The sequence below is a fragment of the Fukomys damarensis genome, unplaced genomic scaffold (genome assembly GCF_012274545.1).
Source record: "Fukomys damarensis isolate Sample0158 unplaced genomic scaffold, DMR_v1.0_HiC HiC_scaffold_39, whole genome shotgun sequence".
Classification (NCBI taxonomy): Eukaryota; Metazoa; Chordata; class Mammalia; order Rodentia; family Bathyergidae; genus Fukomys; species Fukomys damarensis.
In genome coordinates, this window is record NW_022900951.1 from 56,022,175 (window position 1) to 56,033,842 (window position 11,668).

General features: G+C 47.3%; 1 protein-coding gene across 2 annotated transcripts; it reads left to right on the forward strand.

Annotated features, from left to right (window-relative positions):
- The first annotated feature begins 2,235 nt into the window (after positions 1–2,235).
- Gjb1 (gap junction protein beta 1) lies at positions 2,236–10,359 on the forward strand. 2 transcript variants are annotated; one of them, XM_010607929.3, is made up of 2 exons: positions 2,236–2,331; positions 8,866–10,359. In XM_010607929.3, the coding sequence occupies exon 2, from the start codon at positions 8,882–8,884 to the stop codon at positions 9,731–9,733; it is 852 nt and encodes a 283-aa protein (XP_010606231.1). In that variant the 5' UTR covers positions 2,236–2,331; positions 8,866–8,881; the 3' UTR covers positions 9,734–10,359. The 2 variants fall into 2 exon arrangements, with proteins under 2 accessions (XP_010606231.1, XP_010606233.1); XM_010607931.3 differs by lacking the exon at positions 2,236–2,331 and adding an exon at positions 8,439–8,544.
- Positions 10,360–11,668: the final 1,309 nt, after the last annotated feature.

The window sequence follows — 11,668 nt, forward strand, 5'->3', positions numbered from 1 at the left end:
GTCTCAAGGTGCATCCATTTACCTTGAAAGGTCTCAAGCTTGTCCTTCTTTATGGCAGAGTAGTACTCCACAGTATTTAAAAACAACATCTTCTTTATTCATTCATCGGTTGATGGGCATTTGGGCTGTTTCCAAAATTTAGCTATTACGAACTGTGCATCTATAAACATAGGCATACATATATCGCTTCAGTATGAGCTTTTCATTCTTTGTGGTGTGAGTGTGTGTGTGTGTGTGTGTGTGTGTGTATGGTACCGGGGATCAAACTCAGGACCTTGCACTTACCAGGCAGTTGGTGGCACCACTGAGCTAAATCTCCGGCCCTGCACTTTTCATTCTTTTGGGAAGATACCCAGCAGGGGAATAGCTGGGTCAAATTGGACCTCTAATCCTAGTTTTTTGAGGAATCTCCAAACTGATTTCCACAGTGGTTGCACCAGTCTACACTTCACCAACAGTGGAGAAGGGTTCCTTTTTTCCCACAGCCCTGCCAGCATTTGTTATTGGTTGAGTTCTTGATAGCAGCCGTTCTTTCTGGAGTGAGGTGAAATGTCAGCATTGTTTTATTTTATTTATTTATTTATTTATTTATTTTTAGTTTTTAGTTTTGTTTGGGTGGAGTTTTTGGTTTTTGTTTTTTAAGGTTTTGTTTTTTGTTTTTTTTGAGACAGGATCTCACTATGTATTTCAGGCTGGCCTTGAACTCACTGTGTAATCCAGGCTGTCCTTGAATATATGATGATCCTCCTGCCTCAGCCTCCCAAATGTTGGGATTATAGGCATGCATCATCACGTCCAGCATCAGAATTATTTTAATTTGCAGCTCTAGGATAACCAGTGATATAGAACATTTTTTCAGATATGTATTTGCTGTTCCTGAGAAGGTGGGAATATTAACAATGCCTAGGAAATGAAGGGATAGAAAATACATGAGAAATGAAAACAAAGCCTTTGTAAATAGGGAAGGGTGAAGGAGGTGAAGGGAGGTCAGAGGTATGGGGAAAAAATAAGAACCAAGATACATCATGTAAAGGTACAAGTTCCCAATGATAAATGCAACTGTGTTGTTTGCTTTAAATGTATCAATAAACTTAGTGTGGGGGGAACAATGCCCACTTAGTAAGGTTATTCTGAGTCTCAAAGTTTACTCAAAGAGCACTTTTAGAGCTGTGGTTGTGGTGCATGCCTGTGATCCCAGCACTCAGCAGGAGGCTCACAACGAGTTTGAGGCCAGCCCTGCTACATAGCAAGACTCTGTCTCAAAAATAAAAACAACAAAAAATGAGAATCAAGACTTGTCATGTGGAGGTACAAGATCCCAACAATGAATGTAACTGTACTGTATCCCTAAAATGTACCAATAAACTCAATTAAAGCTGAAAAAAATAAAAACAACAAAAAAAAGCAGGGATCTTTCCCCCTCCTCTCCCCTCCACCTCACCCAGCATATAGCCTTTTGCTGGGCTCCCAGTAGGTGTCCAGGAAAAATGTATCAACTGACATCTCCATGTGCCCAGGGTCAGCCAAGAGAAGCTGAGGCCCTGACTCTCTGATACTAAGCTCAAGCTGGAGGGAAGAGCAGAAATCAGAGGACCAGTTTTTACTGACATGCCCCACTCATTTCTTTGTTGCTGCTCGAGCTATAGAATGAATAGGGTCTCAGGGAAATCCTCAGTGGTGGAGACCATAAAACTAGACTAGTTAATGGCTGACATTCTCTGTTTACCTAAATGATTGCCAAGATTTGTTGCTTGGCCCTGAGGGTAGAAGATCATTTCTGAGTAGGCATTAGGGTTCTGAGATGCCATTAGACATACTTTGGTCTGTCCTCGGCCACTCAGTACACAATGATCAGGTGGCCAAAGGACACCTGCTATGGGTGGGAAGCACCTGCCATCCTCACCTGAGGGTGCCATCACCTATGGCTTTTCCTTCCCCATTGTCGTCATACAATTTTAGAGTTGGGACCTGAAAAGGAGGGCAGGGGGGAGCTGAGGAACATCAAGGTGCCCAGGTCCAGTTTCGTTTCGCAGACAGGCCAAATACTGTGAGCGACAATGATGCTTTTCCTCTGGGACAGGGTAGTAACTGCAGGCTATGTGATCAAACCCATCGGGAACTCAGGCCGATCAATCTTGTTTAATGATTGTGTGTTGGAGGAGGTGGGGCTGGTTAATGTTTTTCTGGTTCCTCTTGGGCTGTGGGCCATTTCTGGCTCAGGCCCTGAGCTCATTGTCCCTCCCCTGGGCTGGGCTGACAGTACCTAGTGGCATAAGGCACACACGCCTGCGGTCTCTGGAAAAGGGCAGCAGCAGTGGCGGTGTTGGAGAGGTGAGGACTGGGGTCTGAGGGAGGTGAGCTGGGGAGAGCTGATGTGGCATGGGGCTGGGGGAGGGTAGAGCTAGGGGTGGGGAGAGGCCAGAATCTTGCTGTCTCTTGACCTCAGGATTCAGCCACTTGGATCCCTTACGTGCTTCCTTCTGAGCTGGGCTGAGGTTGCTCCTGCCAGGTGCCAGGATCACTTAGCTTCTTTCTGCAGCCTCTAACTCTTACCCTTTTCCCAGGCTCCAAGTTACTTCTCCTCTCACTCATTTTTTGTTTGTTTGTTTGTTTGAGGAAGGGTCTTGCTATGTAGGCCAAACTGGCCTTGAACTCGTAGCGATCCTCCTGCTTCAACCTCCCAAGTGCTGGGATTACAGGCATGTGCCACCACGTCTGCCACATTCATTTTTTCCTAACCCAGATTCCCCAAGTCCCCACAGGGATCTCCCTTGACACAAGGTAGCCAAGTTCATCTCTCTGAGACACTTTTGCCACACAGGGTTAGGGTTCAGTGCAACCATTGGGCAATACCAGCTCTTGTTTTCCTTCCCCGATTACAAGGCAAACCAGGCATGCACCCAGCATGGGCTGGGGGTGGGTAAATAATACAGAGTACTCGGTGGGCTATAGACAGATGGCCAATAGGGCTGAGAATTTAGGCCTGGAGGCAGGCAGAGTTGAGCTAAGCTTGGGGTGACTGAAAGTTTGGAGATTTAAAGGAGGGGTGCCCCCCAGCTGTTTGAAACTCATTCCAGCTGTTGGGACTGGCACAGCAGGATGTATGGACTTAGAAAATGGGGAAGGGACCTGGGCTTGGGTGAGTGACCAGTATGACTTCCAGTCTGAGTTCCAGCACTTGTTTACTAACTAGGTGATAAGTTATTCTACTTCTTTGAGTTGCCATTGCCTCCTCTATGAACTGAAGACAACAGCTCATGGCCCACGGAGTTGTAAGGGTGGGAGCTCATAAACATTCAGTTTTTACCACACAGGAAACATTCCATAAATGGTGGCTCTTACATATGCCCAAGTTGAGGGCACCAGGACGTCAGGTGGGTGATGAAGGGGTGCGTGGGGAAAGGCCAAACAGTAGTAAAATTGCTGTCATAGCAGAAGTTTTTTGAAAAGACCACAGCATCGTTTCTTGGCCTTTTTTCTAAGACCAAGTGAAAAGACCACAGCAGGGAGAGGGAAGAGAAAGTGGATGAATAAGACTGGATGTGATAAAGCCTGGCCACAGCATATGTATGACAGGGTGGAAAGGCTATGTCCCACGACTGAAATACTGAACAACCCCAGGCTGGAGGCTGGGAAGATAAGCAGGAGAAGAGAAAGAACTAGAGGAATTTGGCCTTAACCATACCATATTGATGAAGGCAGCTAGAAATTCAGAGGGAAATCTCAAAGCAGACCCTGTGTCTCTCCCTGACCATAGGCTGTCTGGAAATGGGAGAATGTGTAGTCTGAGCCCAGCTAGGCCTCTCTGCCCAATCTCCAACCCCCAACAACACAAGGATTTTCCTGTAGCTAGAAAGAAGAACAGGGCAGAAGTGGGGACAGAAAGAGACAGACTTGATGAATTTGCTTGTGTGTGTGTGTGTGTGTGTGTGTGTGTGTGTACACATATTCATGAGTCAGCCCACACAGGAAAGAGTATTAGTTTTTAAGTTATGGGCCTGCTCTCAAGTTAGAATGTAGGCTCCTTAAAAAAAGAAGATCCCAAAACAGTGCTATGTATATAGGCTTTGAGGTCAGAGAAAGATACCTTTGGAACTTGAGTCTACCAATGCAGTTGCCACTGAGGCAATTTACCTAACCTCTCTGAACCTTCTCTTCCTGGCCTGAAAAGTGATAATATAACAGGACTATTGTAAGGACTAAGGACATTCTCTTAATTTTGTACTGCACTAGAGTGCTGGGTGAATCAGAAGCCTGAGAAAGTCCTATCTAATTAAACATGGGAATGAAACACACCTTGAGCAACACAGAGCATATCAATACCTGGACTTTAACCCAAAGTCATGAAAACAGCTTGGATTTCAAAATCAAGTCACTCCCCTGGATGTTTTTAAAATGCAACCCATGGCATATTGATGTTGATGTAGGGATCGTTTCTCCTTGCAATGAGGAAAGCAAAAAGTGAAATCCCAGTGCCCACACAAGGGTTCTTAGGGGCCCTACAGGAAGCTGTTGGCTGTGTCCCAGAGAGCTCAAGAAGATAAGAGGTAGAGAACTATAAAAATTTAGAAACTCAGGGGTAGCCAGCATGCCTGTGGGGCATAACACTGGGGGAACAGAGAGAATAACTAGTTTGCTTTGGAGTTTGAGAAAGGTAAGGGGGGTAAATTTTTAAAAAAAGACCAAATCGGGAGGCAATGGAAAATTCTGGTTAAGAAAAAAAGAAGTGTCAATTGATAGGAAAGAGGAATGAAAGGAATATAAAAGATTGACCAGTTTTGTAAACTCCTATTCCTAAAAAAAAAAATAGAAATGTTATAAATCATATTGGGGATTTAGCTCAGTGGTTCCACTGCCTGCCTCACAAGAGCAAGGTCCCAAGTTCGACCCCTGGCACCAAAAATAAATAAATAAATATTATGAATCTATCCAAGGCCATAGAGTTTATGGGAAAGGATGTGGGCTTTGGAGTTGACTTGACCTAGTTCAAATCTCAGATCTGTTATGTGTTACTTGTGTGAACTTTATGCAAATTGTCTTCACTATTTGCCTCAGTTTCTTCCTCTGTGACATGAGGATAAAAGTAACAGCCAAGGTTGGGCATGGTGATACATTTCTGTCATCAGCACTCAAGAGGCTGAGGCAGGAAGATTGCTACTAGGGAGGCCAACCTGGACTTCAATTGTGAGTTCAAGGCCAGCCTGAGTTACATAGCAAGACCCTGTCTAAAAAAAAACCAAACAAAAACAAAAACAAAAAAAAACAAAACAAGGGCTGGGGATTTACCTCAGTAGTTCTGCCGCCTGCCTTGAAAGCACAAGGTCCTGACTTCGATCCCCAATACCAAAAACAAACAACAACAACAACAAAAACAAATAAAAAAAGCAACATCTTACCTGATGAGTTTGTTCTGAAGATCACATCAGAGAGTACATTGCAAGGGCCTGGTACATAACAGGAGCTCAGTGAATGGTTATTCTTAACAATTCTCCCCCACTTCCTACTTGTGTTAAGAACATGACACATCTCACTGGTCGAAGTATTTCTTTACAGCTAACCACGGTGCTTCTTCCTGCTGCAGCTTTGACTCCAGAATCCTGGGCTTGGGAGAAAGGACAGCCATGCCTCCGCTTTTCCATGCTGAGTTAGACACATAGCACAAATTCACTGAGGCGTTTGTTTGTTTTTTGGTACCAGGAATCAAACTCGGGTCCTTGCACTTGCAAGGCAGGCTGCGGCACCACTGAGCTAAATCCCCCACCCTGTTTATTTGTTTTTTAAAACAGGGTGTCAATATTTAGTTCAGGCTGGCTTTGGACTTACAGTTATCCTCCTGCCTCAGCCTCCTGAGTGCTGTGATTATAGGTGTGAGCCACTACACCTGGCACCAAGACTTTAAAAAGAACTAAATTATGAAGAAATGTTGCTTAGCAAATAAACTATGTCCTATAGACTGTCCTTTCTTCCCTCCATTTTTTATTTTGTTTTGCAGTGCTAGGAATTGAACTCCCAATGTACTCCCAAACTACATCCCCAGTTCCTTTTTTTTTGTACCAGGGATTGAACTCAGGACCTTGTACTTGTCAGGTAGGTGAGGTGCCACTGAGCTAAATCCTGGGCCCCCCAGTTCTTTTTTAATTTTTTTTTTCATTCAGGGCCTTGCACTTGCCAGGCAGGCACTGCACTGCTGAGCTACATCCCCAGACCTTAATTTTTTATTTTAAAACATAGTCTTAAAAAAAAAAAAAAGACGGGGTCTTGATAAATTGCTGAATTGCCCAGACTAGGCCCGAACCTGTGATCCTCTTGCCTCAGTCTCCCAGAGTGCTAGGGTTACAAGTATGCTCCCAATTTTTTTTTTAACCAAATTCCTCAGTTTTTTCCAGTTGCTGTTACCCAGCCCCTTCCTTCAACGACAAAGAGGTCTAACCAGAGCTAAACACAGGGCTTCTTTAGAAACTGTTGGCCTGGGCTGGAGATGTAGCTCAGTGGTTCCACTGCCTGCCTCGCAAGCACAAGGTCCTGTAGTTCAATCCTCCGTACTGAAAGAAAGAAAAAGAAACTGTTGGCCTTGCTGTGGAGCACACCGATGGCAGGGATTTCCCTGTATTTCCTCCAGTCCAGGCCTGCCTGCACTTCTCACATCTAGTTCCCTGCTTCTAGCACTTCTCTTGCAATTTAAGGGCAGAAGTGGTGGGAAGTGAGGAGAGGCTTTCTTTGCCTGCCTACAGCAATTGCCAAGCTCCCTGAGAGCAGGGGAGCAATAGCTGTCTGTTTTTATGTCAGACATTCACTTTAGGTCAGCAACAGCATGGGGGAGAAAAAAGAGATCTTGGGTTTGGCAGACCATTTAGTACCCTGCAAAGGCAGCATTGTTTCATCTTATTTGTGGCAGCAGTGTACCGGGGATCGAACTGGAGACCTTGTACTTGCAAGACAGGTGGCAGCACCACTGAGCTAAATCTCTGGTCCTGTTTATTTTTCTTGAGAAACATCACCCACCTACCCATACACACACACACATTCTAGGGATCAAACCCAGAGACTTCACATTGAGCTACATCCCCAGGCCTTCTTTCACTTTTTATTTTAAGACAGGGTCTTGGTCTCACTAAGTCACCCAGGCTTGGCTCAAACTTGAAACCCTCCTGCTTCAGCCTTCCAAAGTGCCAGGATTACATGTGTGCGCCATCATGCCTGGCTCCTAGAAGGCTGTTAACACCTTTGATTACCAACTGAAACAAATTGGGCTAAGAACTTTTACTATTACCCTGGGTATTATGTATGTATGTATGTTATGTATGTATATACTTTGGTTTCTTGAGACAAGGTCTCACCGTGTAGTCCTGGCTCGCCTTGAACTCACTATGTAACCCAGACTGGCCTTGAACCTGTGGTGATCCTCCTGCCTCAGCCTTCTGAATGCTGAGATTATAGGTGTACACCACCATGCCCAGCCACCCTGAGTATTAACCCCATCTTTATCAAGTGAGCAGGCTCACAGAAGTTCAGTAAGTAGCCCAAGGTCTTACTAAATGAAGACTCAGAATTCAAACCTGAGGCTCTTGCCTAATCCGCTGTTTGCTTGGTGACATTTTGCTTTCTCCTGCTGACTTATCCTCATCAAGTGCCCACTTGCCCGCCCCCCCCCAGTTTCTTTTCCTCCAACTCAGGAGGGTTGGTCAGGATCTGCTCTGTGGCACTAGAGCCAGAATGTGCCCACAGGCACAGCCTTCATGTTTTCTGAGTCTGCACAGGTAACTTTAGCTTTTGCTTTCTTTTCTTTACGGCTAGGCTTTTCTTTTGCTGACACCATCTGCAAAGGCACATGGAATCTGCTGTGGAAACAGCCTAAATTTTTGCTTCACACACTTTTGTATTTCATCTAACCCTCCTACCTTCTAGCTTGTGATGTTGGGTGAATTTGTTATCTGAGCTTCAGCTTCTTCATCAGGAAAATGCCTTGCTAACTGGATGGAAAGAAAAAAATGTATGGGAAAATGCTTAGCACAGTTCCTAGCTTCATAAATATGAGCTCCCTTTCCTCCCCTCTAGCTCATACATACTCTGGAGGGGATCTAAGCCTAGGAAAAATTCTGCTGACCCTAAGTTTTTGATAGGGCCATGTGGAGCACCTCAGCCCAGAGCCTCTGGCCCACTGGGGTCCCCTCTTACATGCACCTGTCTTCCATCTCCCTTCCTCCGTGGCCATTCTTCTAGTGGGGCCACAGTACCGGTGCGGCGATGGACCGGGCGGGCACAGAACAGGTGGGTGCAGGCTGGGTGTCCAGCGCTAGGACACAAGTGCTCTGTGTGTAGGGTGGGCGGAAGTCAGGGCGTTTGATCTGAATTCTAAAGGGCGTTGTTCAGAGTCCCACAAAGATCCCATTGTGCAGACACTGAGTATAAAGCAGCATATGACTCCTCAGCACCGGGCGGTGATGAATTGGAACGCAGGCGCGGACTCAGGGGCCACTCCCCCTACACAGACATGAGACCATAGGGGACCTGTCTGGGTAGCCTCAGGAATAGGTGCTCCCCAAGGTAATGGCTTTGTTTGCTTTGCCTCATGTCTGGAGTTAAGGACGTGGGAATGGGGAGTCAGAGGATGGCTGGTGGCAGAAGAAGATGGGCCTGGTTAAAGAAAGGGACTGGAGAGGAAAGAATGCTGGATGGATGTGAAGAAGGGGGATGGGGAAGTCAAACAGTGAATGAGGAGGAGACGTTGGCAGGGGAGACGGGTGATGGGGAAAGCTAGGACTACCCTTCCCTTCCTGCCACTGATGCTTGGAAGCGGGGGGTTGGGCAGCACTGTGGTGCCCCAGCTTTCTGACACCTTACTTTGGAAAACCTTGTGTTTTGCAGGTGTGAATGAAGCAGGATGAACTGGACAGGTTTGTATACCTTGCTCAGTGGTGTGAACCGGCATTCTACTGCCATTGGCCGAGTATGGCTGTCGGTCATCTTCATCTTCAGGATCATGGTGCTGGTGGTGGCTGCAGAGAGCGTGTGGGGTGATGAGAAGTCTTCTTTCATCTGCAACACCCTCCAGCCGGGCTGCAACAGTGTCTGCTATGACCACTTTTTCCCTATTTCCCACGTACGTCTGTGGTCCCTGCAGCTCATCTTAGTTTCTACCCCAGCTCTCCTTGTGGCCATGCACGTGGCTCACCAGCAGCACATAGAAAAGAAAATGCTACGGCTTGAGGGCCATGGGGACCCGCTACACCTGGAGGAAGTGAAGAGGCACAAGGTGCACATCTCAGGAACACTGTGGTGGACCTATGTCATCAGCGTGGTGTTTAGGCTCCTATTCGAGGCTGTCTTCATGTATGTCTTCTACCTGCTCTACCCTGGCTACGCCATGGTGCGGCTAGTCAAGTGTGAGGCCTACCCCTGTCCCAACACAGTGGACTGCTTTGTGTCCCGCCCCACTGAGAAAACCGTCTTCACCGTCTTTATGCTGGCTGCCTCGGGCATCTGCATCATCCTCAATGTGGCCGAGGTGGTGTACCTCATCATCCGGGCATGTGCCCGCAGAGCACAGCGCCGCTCCAATCCACCCTCCCGCAAGGGCTCGGGCTTTGGCCACCGCCTCTCACCTGAATACAAACAGAATGAGATCAACAAGCTGCTGAGCGAGCAGGATGGCTCCCTGAAAGACATACTGCGCCGCAGCCCTGGCACCGGGGCCGGGCTGGCTGAGAAGAGCGACCGCTGCTCGGCCTGCTGATGCCACAGACCAGGCAACCTCCCGCCCCATTCCCCCATCCTGCCTTGGGCCTGCCCTTCCTTTTCCCCTGCTGGTGCACAGGCGCAGGCCTGCTAGGAATCACCCTATCAGAGCCTTCCTGTGCTCCCTGCTTCCCTCCCTCCCTGGGCCTTCTGTCTGAGGGGCTGGAGGGGTGGGGAGCTGGAGGCCACCTCAGTGCCACTGCTCAAGGTTACTGGGGGTACAGGCAGCTCTTATTGCCTGTACCCCTTCCTCTTCCCTCTCCCTCTCCCTGGGACCACTGGGGACAAGAGATGGGATGCTCTGACAGCATCTCCAATGATGAAACTAATTTTAACCCCATGCTGTCAGATACCCTATTTCCAGAGTCACATCAGTGGGGAGGGATGTGGGCAAGTGGAGTGAAGGAGAGCTGCTGTGGACTCGATGTGTGGGTGGAGAAGGGAGGGTAGGAAGCACAAGGAAAAGGAAGGCCCTTCTGGGGTGAGGGAATTAGGGAGGGAGGAGCAGGGAGGCAGGCAGGCGAGAGGGGGTTGGTCAAGGATACCCCTGCCTTCAGTCCCGAAGGCCTCTCTCTGCCTAAAGTGTTACACATTAAACAGGATTTTACAGTAAATGAAGCGATAGTTTGTGTGTTTGTCAAGGTTCTTTCTCCTGCAACCCTGACCTCTCCCTGGATGAGCTGCCCTTGACGGGCTTTTTGCTGATCAAGAAAGGAAAGGGGCAACAGAAAGAGTGATTTGAAGCTGCAAATGAGAAACTGCTGCACTCCTGGCCAGGCAAAACCAGACCCTGAGCCATTCTCTTCCGCTTTTTGTTCTTGTTGTTGTCTTTGTTTTCCATTTTTAATAGCTTTATTGGTGTCTAACCCACATACCTCCTCTCCTCCCTGTGATTTTAAACAATTAAAATGACAACTCTCCCTGGAGAGACAGAAAATGATAGAGAAATTTCTTACATCTGAGAGAGTGGCACACATTCCCTGGATACCCTGGTGAGTGCCCTTCTCCCACACTCCTGGAAGAGCTGTCCCCCTTATGCCCTGGAAACTCAGCATTCCTTTCCCCACAGTCCACCAGTCAGGTTACACAATGACTCTGACCTCTTTCCTCTGAACTTAGTCCCTAATTGTATTCTCCTCCCCAGTTTCCTTCCCTTGATTGATTTCTGAATCAATATCCCACACCCCAGATATCCCTCCTCCACAGGTCAAACACGTCAGAGGTCACAGCAGCAGTTTCCTCTCCAATATCACCCTCCCTCCCCCATCAGCTGTGGTAGGAAAAGCTCCAGGCTGGGACTGGATAAAGCCAGGTTCGAGTCCTAGATGTGTCACTTAGTAGTGAGGCATTTCGTTCCCCAAGCCTGTTTCAAACAAGGGTCAGCTTAGAACATGGCCAGGCTCCTTTCAACCCTCTGTGCTTCAGGGATTCCTGAAAGACCTCTGCATTTCCACTCCTCTTCAGATTATGTGGGAAGCGTATGAGAAAGCAAAAATCAAGGTTAATCTCAATCTGAATTGTTCTCCCTTGGAGTTTTTTCCCTTCAAAGAAAAAACATGGAAGAGTTACTCCTTAAGAAATTTCTCCTTTAAGAAAGAGGAAAGCTGGGTATGGTGCACAGCTGTAAAACCAACACTCAGGAGGCTGAGGCAGGAAAATCTCAAATTCGAGTCCAACCTGGGCTACACAGTGAGTTCAAGGCCAGTTTGAACTACATAGTAAGACCCTGTCTCAAACAACCAAAACAGTAAGTAAGAATTCTTTTAGAAAGAAAAGGAAGCCAGGAGCGATGGTGCATGCCTGTCTGTAATCCCAGGACTCTGGAAGCTGAGGCAGGAGGATCAGTGTGAGTTCAAGACCAACTTGGGCTACATAGTGAGTTCAAGCTCAATCTAAACTACACAGCAAGACTTTGTCTCAAAAATCCAAAACC